General features: G+C 40.8%; 1 protein-coding gene across 3 annotated transcripts in view; it reads left to right on the forward strand.

Annotated features, from left to right (window-relative positions):
* LOC147026839 (WD repeat and FYVE domain-containing protein 3-like) overlaps positions 1-19,685 on the forward strand; it is a 188,925-nt gene that overhangs the window by 126,134 nt on the left and 43,106 nt on the right. For all 3 annotated transcript variants that reach the window (XM_085882671.1, XM_085882672.1, XM_085882673.1), the window contains 9 exons: positions 1,643-1,857; positions 3,358-3,551; positions 5,034-5,168; positions 5,329-5,508; positions 5,639-5,875; positions 7,190-7,286; positions 13,334-13,482; positions 14,180-14,409; positions 14,706-14,803. In XM_085882671.1, the coding sequence (XP_085738797.1) occupies positions 1,643-1,857; positions 3,358-3,551; positions 5,034-5,168; positions 5,329-5,508; positions 5,639-5,875; positions 7,190-7,286; positions 13,334-13,482; positions 14,180-14,409; positions 14,706-14,803 (1,535 nt within the window). The remainder of the gene's footprint in view (positions 1-1,642; positions 1,858-3,357; positions 3,552-5,033; positions 5,169-5,328; positions 5,509-5,638; positions 5,876-7,189; positions 7,287-13,333; positions 13,483-14,179; positions 14,410-14,705; positions 14,804-19,685) is intronic.

Below are 19,685 nucleotides of genomic sequence, written 5' to 3' on the forward strand. Positions count from 1 at the left end.
GACAGAGACAGAGACAGAGACAGAGACAGAGACAGAGACAGAGACAGAGACAGAGACACAGAGAGAGAGAGAGAGAGACAGAGACAGAGACACAGAGAGAGAGAGAGAGAGAGAGAGAGAGAGAGAGAGAGAGAGAGAGAGAGAGAGAGAGAGAGAGAGAGAGAGAGACAGAGAGAGAGAGAGAGAGAGAGACACAGAGAGAGAGAGAGAGAGAGAGAGAGAGAGAGAGAGAGAGAGAGAGAGAGAGAGAGAGAGAGACACGGAGAGAGAGAGAGAGACACAGAGAGAGAGAGAGAGAGAGAGAGAGAGAGACACAGAGAGAGAGAGAGAGAGACACAGAGAGAGAGAGAGAGAGAGAGAGAGACAGAGACAGAGAGAGAGAGAGAGACAAAGAGAGACAGAGAGAGACACAGCGAGAGAGACATAGAGAGATAGAGAGACACAGAGAGACAGATCGAGATAGACAGAGAGAGACAGAGAGACAGAGAGAGACACATTGACAGAGACAGAGAGAGACAGACACAGAGACAGAGAGACAGACAGACACAGAGACAGAGAGACAGACAGACACAGAGACAGAGAGACAGACAGACACAGAGACATCTTTGTGGATGTGGGGGGGGGGGTAACTTTTAAGAAAGTTGATGGAGAAGGGTGAGGGGGGAGTTTTTGAGAAAGGTGAGGGGGAAGCTCGGAGGTGAAAGAGTGTGAAGGCTGCTTTGAGAAGGAGGGGAGACGATGAGCAGGCAAGGCCAAGGGGGAGGAGGGTGATGGGAGAGATGGGGAGAGGGGAGGGATGAGACTTGGTAGTGTGGTACGGTGACGAAGGGAGTGGACAGGGGGAGATGCAGGATTTGAGGGGTTGGGAAGAGGGGAGGTGTGATGAGAAGAAAGAAAGAGCATGTTTGAGATGTTGAGGAGTGTACTGATTGAGAGCATGAGATATCTGTTTGGTTAGAATGGAGCCTTCAGATGGTAGAATACCACACAGTTTGAGACACCAGAGGAGGAGCTGATACTAAAGTAGAAGACAGTGAAGGAGGTACTAAGAGCGGAGGTAGGAGGAGGGGAAAGATGGGAGGGGTAAGGACGGTATAACCGGTGAGGGAGGAGTTAGGAGAAGGTACATTTAAGGAGGTGGCGTGAATTGGCACTGAAGTTGGAAAACAAAATGCACAATTGATGGAACATGTACATGCATTGCAAACTGGGAGTTTTTTTTCAGTTTTAAGTCAGAGATGCGATTAAAGACATTCCTTGAGGGATGCAATGAAGGAGAATTAAGAGAATAAGAATTTGCATCGATTTGATGTGATGAAATCATGCTGCCAATATCACCTTGGACCCACAGGTGTCACTGGAACTACAGAACTATTGATCATGCTCACAAGATCCCACTGCTGCATGTAGAGATCCAAAGAAATGCACTAGTTACCTGGAAGCATGAGATATTGATATGGTGTTTAGGTATAATGGTGGGGTGGAGGTAGGTGGAGGAGACAGCATAAGTTTTATCACCATGCCGTGCAGTTGATATACCTGATATTGCAGGCACTTCTTCAGGTGTTTCTGTACTCTCATGGTGCTGCCTTTATTAAAATTATTGGCTGACAGGGTCGCTTTGGTCTGTGATTGGATGCAGGACTTGCGAGGAAATCCTCAGAGTTTTGGGATTTGACTGGGTTCTGCTGTTCCTTCAGCCACATGTTCACCCATCGACTGCTGTGCTGGGAGTTCGCCTCCTGGCAGCACTCATCTCGCATTCCCCCATATTGCGCCGGTTTCAGGAAGGCACACCTGGCGGGGGATGGCTCAATCGACCTCTTGGTGATCACACTTCTCCAGGACACATCACAGGTAAAGCTGAAGATGTCTTTTTTTTATTTTTTTTTTGTCCTTTTGTTGGCCTTTATTGTCAATTTTTTTTTCTCTTTTTGTTGGTGACTAATTATTTCTTTATTTATTTTCCAATGGCATCTTATTCCATCAGTGTCACAGAAGTCACCCACTTACCTTTGAGCTGTCTCGTTCAAGTTTGATAATTGACCCCACTTTCAATTCTATTTTTAATAAAACAAACTTGTATAGCTAGCTATCATGTGCAGCCTGTGGCTGCTGGTTTCATCATTTCTTGGGGGTGCAGCTGTGCCGCTGCTGCAGTACCTCCTATTAGTATTACCAGGATACTGGTACTTATTTCACGGACCTTGGAAGGATGACAGGCTGAGTCAACCCACCTGGTGCTAATTTTACAGTCAACAGGGGCTCAAACAAGATCATAAGACCTTAAGCCAATACCATGCTTAACGTGTGTCTCCCAGACTACTAAATACTATCCTCATTACATGGATACAATTCCTTTTACACATAGACGGTCAGATGGGAATGCAGGGATGCAAATAAAAAGTTCTGCGGTGAGAATAAGATAAAAGAATATCCCTATGGAATGAAGATGGCTGCTGGAGACCACACGACCTGTGCTCTGACCACTCAGGGCCGTTGGGAAGAGCCGATTCCCTTTTAGATGTAACTCCGAGTGTCACTCGCAGGGCCAAACTCTTCAGCACTCCACTGAGGACTGTTCTTTTCTCCCTGAGCCCACTGTCCATTTGAGCCAGGCACACTGCTCAACTGATGACCACTTGCTGCTCAATACTCTTCTACTGATCTCCGAACTCAGGTGTGCCCCTCTTGGCGCTCAATCTCTTAAAACCCAGGGGTGGGTCTCACCTTTCCAAGTCTCATAGTCCTCCTTCTGCGGTTGTAGCACTCCATGCCTGCCAATGGTGTCGACACGATCTCCCTTCCCCCACTTCCACATGGCACACCCCCCATGTTCTGAATCTTAAAGGCTAGGGGGAGAGTCACACCTCTACGAGTCTCGCCATCTTTTCTCTGCCATTGTAGTACTTCGCACCCACCTGGGGTGGTGAGTGAGGTGCCCTCCAGACTTGTAGAGACTCAGGAAATATGAAAATGACAATAAACGTGAGAGGTGGTGGTGAAAGAAATGCAGATATTTGCCTCCTCATGGTCGGTTTAATAATTATAATCGCTAGTTTGTGACCATGTTACTGTGTGCATGTAACCATTTCATATTTCTGCAGAAGTGATATTTACAACAATGATTGCAAAAGCAGGTTCCCTATTACTTACACCCCACTTGTTTCACACGACTGTATATTTATCAGTTCAAGAATAATGATTTTTCATTCTCACAAAACCGTAGTGGCAGTTGCATGACCTGCATTTGTTTTACATCTTCGAAAGTTCACAATATTTGGTTTTCTGTAACCCTATCGGTCTCTCACTTTTGTTAAAAATAATAATCGGTTGATTCACTGTGTTGCTTTGTAGGCCTAAACATGGAATATGGAAACAGGCCTGGAGGCAAGTCCTTAAAAGAAGTGAACGCTGAAGTGTGCATGCTGCCAGGTTTCTCGGTCCTCTGTTCGTCGCTACCACACCACTCGGAGCAGCCACAGATCTATGTACTCCTGCTTGCGTTGTTCTTGAACCGCCCGCTTCATGGCATTCCACCTGATGTTCAGGTACCTCCTACATCAGGGGTCGGCAACCTTTTGTGCAAAAGAGTCAAATGAAATTAAAATCTTGGGCAGTTGGTGCACAAAGATCCAATCATATAATTTAAACACAATTAACATAGTCTCCTTCAATGTGGAAGTGTAATTGTGAAATCGTCAAAATGTTAAGTTTATCTTGTACTTGTATTGCCATTTTCTGTTCATGCAAAGCTCAAGCAACAAACAGGTCTTTATTAAAGATTTGGTATTCCAGAAAACTTTCAGGAAAAACCCAGATGAAATTATTAAATTTCTTACATACACAGATGGTCTGATTAAAAGACGTCTTGACCAATCAAAACTCTATGAAACTGTAACGGCACTCGGTGGAGCACATACCTCTGCCAGGCTGAACAGTTTACATTTTGTACCCCACTGATAGGCTGGATCTGGATCCGGACCTTAACCAAAATCTTATCAGTTTGTTTGTGTCACCTAACTAACTCATCCACCAAGTTTTGTGATAATCCACCCAACAACTTTTTGAGATATCCTGCTCACAAACAAAGACAGACATGGGTGAAAACATAACCTCCGTCCACCTTCGGTGATGGAGGTAACTACAGACTCAGGAATAGAAGCAACAATAACATCTGTCATCTGTACATGAGCTGTGGGCCTGTTAGTGCAGGACAGGCCTGCAACAATAAACAACAACAGCAATAAGATGAGCGGGAAGGACGGTAGGTGGATCTAAATTTAATGACTATATTCCACATAATTACACTTGTGGTCATTTATAAACAAATGCAATATTTTGAATTAAGTGTTGGGCCTCTTTATTTGATCATTTGTACGAATTTGTACTTATAAAATTTCAGGCTCAGCGATCACATTGGGATCGTCGTCGAGTCGGACATGGCTCGCCGACCCCTGTCCTACATCATCACGCATTTTGAACTCAGAGATGCATTACCTCTGGAAGGGATAACTCAGATGAATGCTTTCCATTGAACTCTACTGTTTTTAGGGGGCGCTATATTTGCTCGAATCATTGAATGAGGTGATTTGATGGAAAATATGTTGCAAAATCATTTTGCCATATCTTCGATACACAGCATGATTGCCAAAAAGGAATGGTTTCCTCTATTATTGTGACCCAAAGCACAATACCATGAAAGGACATTCAAATACACTGGTGGAGTGTCTGCTTTTGAACTATATGCTACTGGGTTCTGCAGAGTGGAGTATAATCTGAAAAATTCTGCACCCGAATAACAATTTTAGTCAGATGTGTTGGGGGTTCAATCTGCAATCGTGAAGGTGAAATCGAAATCGCACGAGCCCTTTACGAGATTGGTTGTTTGGTTCGGCCTTATCCTCATCTGATCTCCCTGCTAACTTGCAATGTTTTGGTTGATGGAAAATTACTCTCACTCAGTTGCATGTTGAAATGTATTTGTTTTTTGCATTAGTCTTTTTCTACTTTTTTTCCTTGTGAACTTGCAGTTGGATCTGGACTCTATCTGGAGGTTTAGCTTGGGGATGCGACCAACGATCTTCTCAGTTCCACCAACCATTGTCTCACCTTGTCTAGAACCACTACTTGTGCTGCTGTCAATACTTCGTTTCACACTTGGACAGGTTCAATCCTCACCTCGTTTTTTTTGTTTGTTTTTTTTTTTTTCATCCCTTTAAATAACACAACCAGTCAACATGGGTTCTGTGACACAGTTCATAATCAAGTTAGCTTGAAACAGCCGATGTTTTTGACTGTCCTCTTCATGCCGATGTTTCCGTTCAGCCACTGCAGGCTGACAGTGATGGATCTTGGCTGGTGGATTACCCAGTAACGGTGTTGCAGTTTCTGCAGTACCTTTACCACAATGTTGCTGGCCTGATATCTGCGTGGTTGCATCCAGAATTCCTCAGTGCCCTTGCTGCCTCCATATTTCCCTTCAGCCTTCCTCCTGCCACAGAAGAGGTAAACAACAGTAGTCAGTTGCTTTTGTTATGTTACTTGTGTTCTTTATGTGTACATTTAAAGGAGATTCATTCTCTTTCCCTTCTTCACTCTCATCTTTATTTTGAATGAGTCTCACATTCTTGCACAGGATGAAGGACCAGACCAGTTGGAAGAAGCTTTGCCAGAGGAAGGTACAGACTCTGGTCCTGAGTCTCCAGATTTGCAGAAACAATATGGGGGAGAGCAGATGGAGACCCAAAAAGCACTTTCGACCCATCCTGGGCGAAAGCTGGTGATGGATCTATTGCGAACCATTGCAGTAGACAGTCTTCTTCAAGGGTCGAGCAACAAGCAAGGGCCCCCACTTATTGACCTGTTGTTGGAGGTCAGAGGTTTAGTACATGGATGTGGGTAGACTGAAAGGGTACTCATGCATTTTAAGGGGCTAGCTGTTTACTGTGTTGCATACCCAAATCCGCCCACTTCCCAATCCCCACTTCCAATGCTCCATAAATGCCCTTTCCCTTCCTTCAGGGTTGTCAGGATAGCCCAGTGTTATGTGCACTCACCTTTGAGCTCTCCAGTCTGGGTTTGAGTTCCAACAAAGTTATAAACTGTCACCCTGGTATTTCACAGGCAGGGCGATACATCATTGTATGCTGTCCTTCGGATTAATGTTAAGCCGGAGGACCCGTCTGCTAACACTCGTTGGTAAACATTAAAGATTACAGTGTGAAAAGGAGGCAAGTTATCGTCAGCGCCTTGAATAAATTACAAATTGTTGCATCTTTAGTTGCATATTCTGCATAGACTGTGAATCGTCCAGGATTTGTTCTCGCCTTGAAACGTTTTTGGACTCGTGATTGAGAGTATGGATGTTATTACTGACCCATGCACGCAAAGCGAAAAGCACAGTTCAGCATTTGGTTCACTGTCTGTTTGTCCATCTATCCATTTGTCCATCCACAAACATCAGTTTATGATCGTCAAACAACTTGATTTCAATTGAATGTTATATTTTGAGCACAAATCGGAACAGAAAACAAACCTGTAGTTTAGCAGTAGTTTGGCTCTGAATTCGTCCCAATCGTACATGTGCAAAGAGGAGTGAGATAATATTTTTACTCTGTCTGCCTGTCTGTCAGTCAATGAAAATTGAAAATAATTACAAACAGGAAACTTACTGTTTTTAAAGATGTCATAAAGAACGCAAACAACAGGTACAAATAACTAATGTCACATGTAAAATAATGTGGTGTGATAGCACTAACGGCAGAAAACTTTCAGAATTTTTAATTTTTTTATATGACCTTTACAATCCTTATTTTATTTAAATTTAAGAATGTACTTCAACACTGTAGAACACAAATCGCCTTCTGTCGCGTCCAAGAACCTCCAGTTTTCCAGTACTTGGACATGTTATACTGTATAAGGTGGTGTATAATACTGCATCAACGGTGCTAAACTTCTGGAATTATTTCTTATATTACCTTTAAAATCGTTATTTTATTTCTGTTGAATTACATACTTGAACACTGCATAAGGTTAGGTGTTCTCTGAGCTCTCTAGTTCTAAGCATTATGTAAAAAATTAATATGTGGCTCCCTTTGTGTGAGGTAACCATGTTCAGTAATGGTATTTCACAATGCCTAACCCTTAGAAAGGAAAAAAAAAACTGTTTTCTCCTCACACCCTCTAGGCTGGCCCTGAACAGGGGAGTGTACAACAGAAGCAAGAGTTTCAGTCTGAATTGCTCCAAGGAATTATGGACCACCTTATGTCTGCAGATGCCCTCAGTAAGCCTTTAACTTCTTGCCTGTTATTTTTTTTTTGAGAAATATAGCATTGTTATGGAAACATTACTCTTCATTTTCTGCTGTTTAGATGTCTCCACCTCTTTTCGAGGGAAGTAATTTGAATAGTGATGAAGACTTGAGTTCCACTGCTCCCTTTGCTTTCCTTTTTGATATTCACCAGAAGCTATATTCTTTCCCCATCTGATTTGTTTCAGTCATTTCATTTTCTGCCTTTTGTTTACAGGAGATAGGCTCATCAGTTTGATTTTTCAAAAGGAAAGTCGGTCAATCGATCAACAACATTTATTCCCCTCTTCAAATACAATACGAAACATTAACAGAAGGTGGCTTCAATTCCGAGAAGCAATTTGCTTGTGTTGGGGATCCGTTGCAAAAACACCAAATTACACACAACAATACAATCAAATTACATAAACAATAAACCAAGGTAGTTAAAGTACAAGAGAATACAAGTTTGATTTGTAATTAAAGGCAACACAGGAAAAAGAAAAATGGACTTTAATCAATCAGAGTAGTTATGCGGTTATGAATCGTAACACAAAATCGAGCATTTCTTAAACATATGCATAAATATTTCCAATGAGGAAGCATTTTCAATTTTAAGCTGCCTGTCAGGCTGAGAAGACAGTTATATGCTTATGGAGATGAATACCAGAAATTGATCTGGTAGTGTACCAGTGAATATCACAATTAAAAACGAACAGATTACATGAATGAGAATAGAGATGTCTATTCACACTTTTATACATAAAAATACCTTGTTGATGAAGTGTGAGATCGAACGGTTTTAGTAACTTTAGGTGATACACAATTGATCAGTTTGAGATCCAGGTGGCATCCCATATATTATTTGAATAAGTGTTTTTTCTGCAAAACAAATAATTTATTAAGATTCGACTGAAATGAATTATCCCATACAAGTGTCCAATTTGATAAATAAGGAAGTACAAGGAAAAAAGTATAACGGTCAGATTATATTTTGAGGGAGAAATCACTTCAGCCTTGAAATGATACCAATACCTTTGGAAACCTTTTATGTTCACGAATATGGAATTTCCATGATATTGACTATCAGTATAAACGCCACAAAATTTAGTCGATTGAACTCGTATTATTTCATTATTCACTAGGATCTTAATCTGGTCTAATTCTAAACAGTTTCTCTTTTTTACTAAAAATTATATAATGGCACTTATTTGCTTTAACAGATAGTCTAGTTGCTCAAAACTATTCATGCATTTGTCAATTTTCATTGACAAGAGTAGTTAATGATTCTAGGTTGTTATCATTATACAAAACATGTGTCGTTAGCATATAAAACAAAAGAAAATGAGCTTACAGATGTGTGAACATCATTAATATATAATGTAAACAGTAATGGACCCAGAAGTGCACCTTGAGGAACTCCCCAGGTAATCTTGTTAAATCCAGATAAAGATTGATACTTTGTGCAATGTATGCGGCTATCTTAATAACTTGTAAACCAATCATAAGCTACCACCCAAAATACAATTTTGACAGTGTAATATTTTGATTTATGGCATCAAAAACCTGAAATCAAAGAAAACCCCAATTGCATAACTATTGTTTTCAACAGCATCTATAATTTTGTTGTTGAAGTAAATCAGACCGACTCATGGAGAATGGCCTATTTGGAATCTATATTGAATTTTACAAGTAAGTTTATGTTTATCCAGAAATTTAAACAACCTTGTATGCACAATTCATTCCAACAATTTTGAAAATACAGGAAGTACCAAAATTGGTCTATCATTTTAAGTTCTTTTTCCCCCCAAGTTTTAAACACTGGTGTGTAACTCTTGCTATTTTTAATTTTCCTGGGAATATCCCTTTGTTCAATGACAAATTACAAATGTGACACATTGGCCGAGCTATTTGTTTCATCACAGATTTTATCACCTTCGGGCTAAATCCATCCAAGCCATAGGCTTTGTCGTTTTTAAAAGAGTAAACAATATCACAAATTTCCACCTCTGTTGTGGGGTATAAATGCAACAAATTTGGGTTAGGAGCATGAAGGTCATAGTCAAAGTCAACCTGGCGAGGTGGAATCCTGTTATTTAACGATGGATGTATTCCAATAAAGAAATCATTAAATTCATCAGCTATTTGTTGTGTATTATTTGTCATGACCCCATTACAATTCATTTCAATTTTCGAGTCATCTTTTCTTTTCTTATTTATCACAGTATTTATTATAGACCAGGTTTACTTCATATTTGATTTATAGTGAAATAATTTATTTTCATAATATTTCCGTTTTACTTTACATATTAATGCATTAAGTTCATTTCTAAAGTTTTTATATATTGATTCGTTAAATCTCAGTTTATGCAGAAATACTTTATAAAGTGTCTTTTTTATATGTTATTGATTGTAATAACCCATCTGTCATCCAAGATTTTAACTTCCTCTTTCTATTTATAATTTTACAAAGTGGAATTTTTTTGTCATATAAGACATGCATTTTAGATTCAAATAAACCATATGCTGCATTGGGGTCTTCTGAGAGAATATCACCCCAATTACTGTTTCTCAATTTATTTTGTAAAAGAGTAATACATTCCGAATCAATTCTTTGATGAAAATGCTCTTTTTCTCCAATCGGTGTAGTTTTATGATGCAGTTATGTTATTTGAATTACCGGTAGATTGTCAGTAACATCACAGTACAGTAAGGCACTGGTGGGAGATAAATCATATGGGTTTGTTATGATATTATCAATCAAGGTAGCTGTTGTACTTGTAATGTATGTAGTTATTGTAATCAAGGGGACAAAAAATTACTCAATAAAGTCTTCACAAAATACTGAATTAAATTGTTTATATCATATTTTTAAAAAGCTACATTAAAATCCCCTATAATGAAAACATTTTTTATTTTCTTTAGATATTCCAACCAATCGTGTATCCAAGGCATCAATAATTATTTTTTTCAGAATTTACATTCAGGGCTTGATATATTACACCAACAATAATGTTTTTGCCATTGTCTTGATGAATCTCAATAAATATATCACAAAAATACTGAATTTAATTGTTTATATCATATTCACATAAATTTTCATTCAATGTTAAATCATCACATTCAACATATGAAAATCTGTTTTGAATGTACATAGCAACACCACCTCCATTCTTTTCACATCTCTTTTAACACAATATTGAATAACCTGGCATATATGGAATCGACGCATTTTATTTCAGCAACGTTTCAGGAAAGCTTGTGACATCAAATCAAAAAATTAACAAATTCAAATAATCAAAAATGCCATCAGTATTTTTGAAAATACTGTTGGAAATAATATGTGCACACGCAACAAAACTTGGAGTCACAGGTGTCATGACCAAAACATTCTGAAAACTTGTTTATAGAATAATACTGTGATTCATCAATGTTATCAACAAAAACATTTCTGTCTGGATCTAATCCTTCATTTCCAGAAAAATCATAATTATCAAATGATGCAATTCGCAATATTTATACCATGATCAGATTGCATATCTGAGACAGTTGCATGCATTAAAGTCATCGAAATCAAGTTGATTAATTGGTGAAATGTTCTGAAAGCAAGTATTACAGACCAAAACTAGAAGGGCACTCGGTAGAGCACATACCTCCGCCCCGAAATGCCTGATCCACGAGAACATATCTGGCCCAATACATTTTCAAAACATCATGTGATATGATGTATCGTTTTTGAGGCTTATCTCTCAATGGTGAAGTCACTTAAAAATTCTCATCGTCGGATCCTGATTCTGATCTTCACCAAAATCTCATCAATTTTTCGTGGTCACACACCCAACCTGTCCAAAAAGTTTCATCCGAATCCGTCCACAACTTTTTGAGATATCGTTTTTGGCCCAATCTCTCAATGGTGAAGAATTACTTTTAAAAATTATAATTGTCGGATCCGGAACTTCACCAAAATCTAATCAGTTCATCCTTGACACACACCCAACCTGTCCACAACTTTTTGAGATATCCTGTGCACAAAGAAACAGACAAACAAAGAAACAGACAGAAAGGGGTGAAAACATTACCTCCTTCACTGTTGGTGGAGGTAAATGTATAATTCCTTTCCTATTATAGATATATAAATATATATTTATAATAGGTAAATATATAATGTTTTAAAGAGAAAAAAAAAAGAAAGGAAAAAATTGCTTCAGAAGTGGACAATTGTGTTATAAACAAATGAATCAAAATCCAACCACTGCGGCATACATTGTAATAAATAAATGTACACAGAGTCGGGAAGGAAAAATAAGCTGAAATTCTTGTCACGTCTTAATTTCAAACGAGTCAGGGTATTTTTTTCACAGTGCTTGTAGTTTACCTTCATCACACTGTTCCAAAATCAGTTCTGTACCTCCAAGCAGGATTTGAGTAGATTTGCCATGATTCTTTTGTTGATTGTTGGCAATTCTCTCAAGGTTGTAACGAACTGCGTTAAGCTTTAGTGGCAAATCTGTACGAATGGAGAATGGGCAGTGAGTTTCCTGTGGTTTAACCTGAATCTCGAACGCGTGTAGAGCAGAATCACTATCAAACGTGGATCCCAATCTCATGATCATGGGGTTTGGAGTCTGACACTGGTTTGCCCAGTCATTGAGAAGGCATTTTCGAGACAGATGATGAGCATTTACCGATGGCATGGACAAAGTCTCCTCTGATGTAAAGCCAAGTTGAATAATGGTGTCACACACCTCTTCTCTGGTATTCTCTGGCGTTTTCTTTGGTAGATTGTAAAACAGTAAGTTCTGCTTTCTTTCATAAATCTCCATGGCCATCATGGCATTCACCAGCTTCTCCTCAATTTCCTTACTCTCCCTGTGCATGCTGGGTAATGCTTCACTTTCCAAGTTTGACAATCTATTGGAGTCTGATGTAGAATGCTGTCATTCTGCTAATGTCGCATTAGTTTGCTGAACATCATGTTGGACCGTTATCATACTTGCATTCATAGTGTCCAATCTCTGCAACACCTGCAAGATGAAGCGTTAGAAATCGCTGCGGAAAGATGTAAGCACCTCTTGTGTGGCATAGATTTTGTCCATGGACGTGGTATTCAGGCTCGAGACTTGGTTATTTTCCTCAGACTTGGAATTACACAGGAAATATGACTCGTTTTTCTTCGATGAGGTGCTTTTCTTCTTGTAACTCGTGTTATAACAAGACATGCGGAATATTGAAGAAAATGTAGCTGGATTTTGGTTCAAAATGTAAAAACTCAGAACGCGCCATTCATCTTAATCCGTAAGACCGTTGCGTTCCTAGATTTCACGTCAACGTTCACTAGATGTGACTCACAGTCGTGTGCACAAGGGAAATGTAGCTCCTGGTGGAATCCTAGTTTCCTTTCTTGGTCATAAACTTATGGAGGAGAAAAGGGAAAATGAGAATCGTTTCATCAACTTTTAAAATAATCAAATATAAGAGTGAGATTCACAATAAAGCATCATTTAAGCACCCACATTAAAAACCTGAGAACAGACCTGAAACAGTGAGGTGTTTCTTTCCTTGTGTCTGAGAGTAAAGATCGGACAAGAGTGCAAACGGGGGTAGTTCATTTAGATTTGTATAGTAAATGAATGTGGAGGGGGAAGTCAGACATTATATAATCAATGGAGCTGGAGAGGTGGATTCATATCAGAGCACACGGTTTCAGATTACAAAATAAACAATTTTGCATTCTAAGCAACCGTTTGAGTTTGAGATGTTTAATTGTTAATTTTTGTAAATGTGCGTTGTAGTAAATTATACATTGTACCTATGGTGAATATGCCATCTTGGTTTTATCAAGTTGATTCTCCTGGCTGTTTTCTTTCCCCCTTTATGCTCACACATTCAGGACACTTTTGGAGAGCAGGTTAGTTTGAAGAACTTGGCTTGCTCAAAGAAAGCTCTGCCACTAGAGATTGTAGCCTGTCTGTCATTTGTCATGTCCCTGTTTTTCTTCATTTATTTTAACCTCTTCCTTCTCCTTTCCTCACCTGTTACAGGTGACAATGGTACAAACCACAGCAGTTACATGGTTGTGGCATATGGAATATTCCACTTTGCTCAGAAGGTGGTGGACAAACTCTGGCAGAGAATGTTCATTCGTGAGCCTCAGCTGGTCTTCAAATTCATCACTCAACTCATTGCACAGGCAAGACGTGATTTTAAGCACTAATTCCACAAATTCTCAGCGGTGCAGCCATCACGCCCTCAGCCAATGATGCTACACTGCAGCCTTGTGCTGCATATAAATGAGGAAGAAGAAGGGCAACTCAGGATGGGCAATAAAATGCTATGATCGTATTTGAAAAGGAAATGCTGCTCCAAATCTTCTAACCAAATGAGAAATGAAAAGGCCTGTCATCTACTACTTTGTCATTGAGCAGTTTTAATACACATTTTGGTTTGAAAAGCAAATGACATTAATTAGGTTCAGGTTTGTGCCGAATCGGAAAACTGTTTGTATCCAATGACACGTTATTAAAAATGATGTTAAAGGTAAGCTATTATTAGAGCATCTAAAGTAGGCTTTGTGCAACGGCTTCCCAACATCTAACTGTTTTTTATTTATTTTATTTTAATTCACAGTGATATTACAGGAAAGCACTTTGCATTGTACTGCCACCTGTAGCCATTTATGATTTTAAAATAAACTTAATGCTGTTGTGAAACTATTTTAGGCACTTTTATGTATTTTAATACTTGTCTCGAAGAAACAATCTTTCCCAATTTTCTCAACACCTGATTTGTGCAAGGAATTTGATGCTTGAATGATTGCTGTCAAGGGAACTTGCTTTCTACATATTCTTTTTTCTTTTCTCTTTGTGCATGACCTTTATGGTTAATAGGCAAAACAGCGCTCGCAAGGCCTGTGCTTGGACAGCCTGTACAACAGCCTGAACCGCACGACACTGTTTCTGCTGTCACGTTCGCGTCATGGCCCACAGCAGCAAGAAGCCATGTGCCAGTGTCTGCGCTTGTTACTCAGCCATGTTCCATTGCTTTTTGGCCCAACCAACTACCAGCCTGAATTTTTTTCCTGCATCATTCACTGCCTGCTGCAGATACGTCTGAATAGGTGTGCTCACCCAGGGATATGTCAATTACATGTCCTGCATTATCCTTGGTGACTGAGCCACTAAATATTTTTCTCAATTAATTTTGCATAAAATGTGAACGAAACCTTGTTACAATGAAATTTATGATGGTTGTGTTCAAACTCACCAGTGACAAAATTAAAGATACTTTGGGGAGTGGGTGGGGTGGGAGATTTGAGGTGAATGGGATGGAGAAAGTAAGAAAAAAGGGGTTCGCTGCTGACCTAAGTATCAGGTTGTCCATGTGCTAATGTGGCTTGAAATGATTGTGAGGCAGGTTTGAAGATGGCTTTGGACTGGAGCTAAAAACAGGTAATTCTTCCTGGCACGTGCTTGTTCCTGCTGATGTGGAAGAGGAAACTGCTCAACAGCATGGTAAGGCTAAGAGGGCAGCACGCATGTAAAATTATGGATGAAATAAACAGGACATTGATTGAAGTATGCTAAACACTGGGAAATAAGACGCAACTGACGGTTTGGGTGTTAACCCAAAATGGGTGGAAGGGGAGGTTTGGGCGTTCCTTCAACCCATTCCATCATCTTTGTCTGAGATTATTAAATATGGGAATTTTGAGAAGTCCATTGTCCAGAGGTCGTCTGCTCATAACAATAAAATCCCCTTCATGTTATTTTCCAGTGTCAAACCCCTCCGTGTCAGTACCCTCCCCACATCTCCTATAAGCCTGCGTCCTTTCAACCCCACCCCTTCTGTGTCCCCCTCTTCAGCATCCCTCCACTTCTCCCCCCTTTTTAGCTCGCCTGTTCGAAGAACAGAGAGCTATAGCGATACCCCCGGCGTGAGCGTCAGCGTCAGCGTGAGCGTGAAAATGTTAAAGTTCTTGGTGCAAGTTATTTCCTTTCTAATGCTTTTATCTACCACTATTTTTTACTGATTACAATATTCAAATACATATATTGCTTTAAAATTATTTGGATCAGACTTCACTGCAATGCTTTATAAAAAAACATTATTGGACTAGTCTTTTAAAAACGATAAATGTATAAACAGGCGAGCATTGAGAGGCTTTGACACCAACTCTCTGGTTTTGCATCCCTCTCTCCCTACCCTTTCCAAGCTGCCTTCCTCCTCACCCCACCCTCTGCAAGTCTCTCCTTCACCCCAGCCCCTCAAAGCTTCCATCTTTCCCCACCCTCCCCCTCAAAACTTCCCCCAACTCACATGCTCAAAGCTTCCCCCTTCTCAGCCTCCCCTCCCTCATCTTCCCACCCCCTCGTCCAACCCCTTCTCGGTTATCGCTCTCTCATCTCCCTTCCAGCCTCCCATCTATCCCACACCCTTCCAATGCTCCCTCCCCTGTCCATCACTCTCTGAGCTCGAACAGCTGAGGTCTCCTCTCCAACCTGACAGATCTCTCAATTCAAGCCGCTGCTAACAAAATTGACATCATCTGTTTAACAGAATCCTTCCTCCCACAGGAACTCTCTAACTCCATAGTGTCTCTCCTTGACTGGCTATTGTCTTCTCTGATTTGATAGGCCTGAATTCCACCCTGGTGGCAGAGTTGCGCTTTACATCAAGAACTCAATTTCTCACTGTCTGTATACCGATATTACACCTCCCAACCCCCATGAGTCCCTTTGGCTGTGACTTCTCCTCTGCTTCCACCTCTTGTTTGTCTGTGTTGTACCATCCTCCAAACAGTGACCTGTCTCTCTCTGTCTCTCTCTGTCTCTCTCTCTGTCTCTCTCTGTGTCTCTCTCTCTGTCTCTCTCTGTGTCTCTCTCTGTGTCTCTCTCTGTGTCTCTCTCTGTGTCTCTCTCTGTGTCTCTCTCTGTGTCTCTCTCTGTGTCTCTCTCTGTGTCTCTCTCTGTGTCTCTCTCTGTGTCTCTCTCTGTGTCTCTCTCTGTGTCTCTCTCTGTGTCTCTCTCTGTGTCTCTCTCTGTGTCTCTCTCTGTGTCTCTCTGTCTCTGTCTCTCTGTCTCTGTCTCTCTGTCTCTGTCTCTGTCTCTGTCTCTGTCTCTGTCTCTGTCTGTCTCTCTCTGTCTCTCTCTGTCTCTCTCTGTCTCTCTCTGTCTCTCTCTGTCTCTCTCTGTCTCTCTCTGTCTCTCTCTGTCTCTCTCCTCTCTCTCTCCTCTCTCTCTCCTCTCTCTTCTCTCCTCTCTCTCTCTCTCTCTCCTCTCTCTCTCTCTCCTCTCTCTCTCTCTCCTCTCTCCTCTCTCTTCTCTCTCTCTCTCTTCTCTCTTTCTTCTTTCCTCTCTCTTCTCTCCACTCGTCCCAACCCTCTCTTCTTCATTTGTGGTGATTTCCATTGTCACCATGAAAATTGGCTGGGTGTTGACACCTCTCTCACCGGCATTGCACTTCAGAAAAGGATTTCTGTGACTCCATGGGACTGACTAGATCTGTGAGCTTTCCCACCCGGATTTCTCCCCAATGGCAAACCCTCCCTTCTTGACTTGGTGATGACAAACTTCCCCACAAATGTCTCTTGCTCGTCCTCTGCTCAAATTGGTTCATCTGTTCATATGCTTGTGCGAGTGAACATCTTTCTGGCTATTCTCAGGAAGTCGCTTCAGCGCCAGCACGTCTGGCAGATTGGCCTGAGGTTGTACCATCCTGAGGTGAACACTGCCCCCTCTTAAGGACTGGTCTCCCACACCTGCTGCCCCTGATATTAGATTAACCTGAGGTGCAAACACCCCTCTCCCAAGGACTGGTCTCCTATATCTGCTGCCCCTGATATTAACTCAGCCTGGTAATTCTTCCACAGAAACCTTCCTTATGTTTTGCACAGATTCTCCCCATCTCGTCTTCAGTTATCCCAACCTTCTTCCCATCCTTGATACACTGAATCCTGTTCCTTTTTTTTTTTTCCCTGCCTGCAGAACCAACTGCCACATTCCCTTCAGTATCATTCTTTCCTCCAGGTCTTCAAGATAGCAGTTCACCACCATCTCATATCATCCCCCATCCAAAACCATGATCTTTTCTACCCTCGTTAATCCACCCCCTCCCCCCCCCGCTCCCTCCCCACTTACCCCTCCTCTCCACCACCAAGCCCACTTACTTCCAAATTTCCAGTTTTTCCAGCTACTAACTTGTATCAATAGGAAATGTTAGTAACTTGATACATCTCATCCACAGATATTTCTTGTACTTCCTATATTCCAGTGACTCTCATTTCCATTTAGGAATAAAACAATTATAGTTAACCATTTATAAATTGCCACTCTTTCCTTTAAATGATGAAAATTATGTTAAAAAGACACTTCGAGATTTTTCTCGAGTAAAGGCAGGTTAAAAGTGCTCGGATGAACAGAAATGGGTGACTAAAAACACATACACAGCGTATGCGTGAAAGGCCTCATTATCATTCATACGTCATTTTGAAAGTCTCATATTAGCCTGTCACCCCCATGCACTCGTTATCCTTTCACCCCGATTTATCCCCTCCCGGTTTCTGTCTCCCTCCTCTGTTTCATTTGTCTCTCTGCCATCTACCCCCACCTACCCCAACTCCATCCTATCTTCCTGTCTCTCTCCCACGCATCTACCTCCAAACCTGCCCCCACCACCACCACCCCGAGACCTATCTATCTCAGTCCCCTTTTAATCCTCCTCATCCCCATCTACCTCCCCATGTATCACTCCACATCCTCATTTATTTCTCTCCCCATATATCTACCCCACCCCAAGCCATTTTTTTTTAAATATAAAAACCTAACAAAAACCTTCTCTGAAACGGCTGAACAGATTGAGGCGAAACTTTACAGGTATGATCGCCTTTCCATGAGGAATTGTTAGGGTTCCAGTTTTTCCTCGCTGGAGAAAATGGACATCATCTCTCCATTAACAGACGGACAGATAATGAGTCATGACCTTATGCTGTTTGGACGTTTTATTGGTGAAAACCCCACCCCAAGCCATTTTTTTTTTACATATAAAAATCTTCAAAAATCTTCTCCCAAACGGCTGAACAGATCGAGGTGAAACTTTACAGGTATGATTGCCTATCCACGTGTAACAAAAAGTTCTCCACCTATGATGTCATTGGTCACATGGTTTGGCAGCTACATTAGATTTACCCTCAAACCTGTAAAAATCATCTTCTCCAGAACGGCTTGACAGATCAAGGGGGAACTTCACTCACACGTTCCCCAATCCTTGGGGATACCAGGGTTTTCACGAATAATTAATATATCACATGGTTTGGCAGCCACATTGGATTGAACGAGAATCTTAAAAAAAACATTTCTCTTGAACCGCTTCATCAATCGACGGGAAACGTCAGTTATCATCTATTAGTCATGGGGTGGGGTGGGGGGGGGGGAGGGGGTATGTTCTAAATTTTAACTTGATTTGGACGCATGGTCTGGCTGCCAGAATTATTTAATATTGTGAATCTGGGTTCAGGGATTTAAATCAAACTTGGTACAAGTGTGTATAATGAAGTAATAACGTGGGCGACAGCATATCTGGCGACGTCACGACGTTGAGTGCCCTTCTCGTTGTTTTGTTATAATCAAAATAGAGACCAATAATTGCACCGTAGTCTCATGAAGAAAGCTAGATATAACAAGACACCCACATCCACACAAACACCACACACACACACATACACACACACACACACATACACACACATACACATACACACTCACAAACACAGATATATTATGTACTGGTAAGTAGTTACAAAAGCTATTTTATTTGTAGTTATAACCTCAACGTAAAAGCAATTTACTGATTTCCCAACTGCCCGGATCATCAGCTGGGCACTGTTTTTCATCGAGGTTTCGATCCTTTCAGCCCAGAACCTCTCCAAACGGCGGATCCACAACTACGGTCACAGGTCCACAGCAGTAGATTACTTAACATCAATGTACCCACAACCTCAAAGTTGTGTCCAAACAGTCAGTCAACACAGCAATGCAATATCCTGATACAAACTTATTTAATTGTTACTTTTATTTAAAGTACTAGTACGTGCCCGTGCGTGCAAAAAAAAAAAAAAACTTTCAAACAAATACACAGGCCTTTCCTTCGCTCTTGTAAACGACGACTGGATTGGGGCATTGTGTTTATCTATAAATGCGCATAAGAAATCGAGAAATTATTAGAATACACTAAGTCATCACTATCCGGAAGTCCGTACGTTGTAACCCGTAATGGGGAACGCGGCTGAGGTTCTCTTCCCCATCGGCCACGCCTACGCAGCAACGTGTCTTGTCATTGGTTGGCAAATAAATGGCCATAACTTGGGAAGCACTTGTCCGATTTAATATCAAACCTTGA

Source organism: Eptatretus burgeri, chromosome 5 (assembly GCF_056783735.1).
Source record: "Eptatretus burgeri isolate ZD-2024b chromosome 5, Ebu_testis_v1, whole genome shotgun sequence".
In the NCBI taxonomy this organism is placed as follows: Eukaryota; Metazoa; Chordata; class Myxini; order Myxiniformes; family Myxinidae; genus Eptatretus; species Eptatretus burgeri.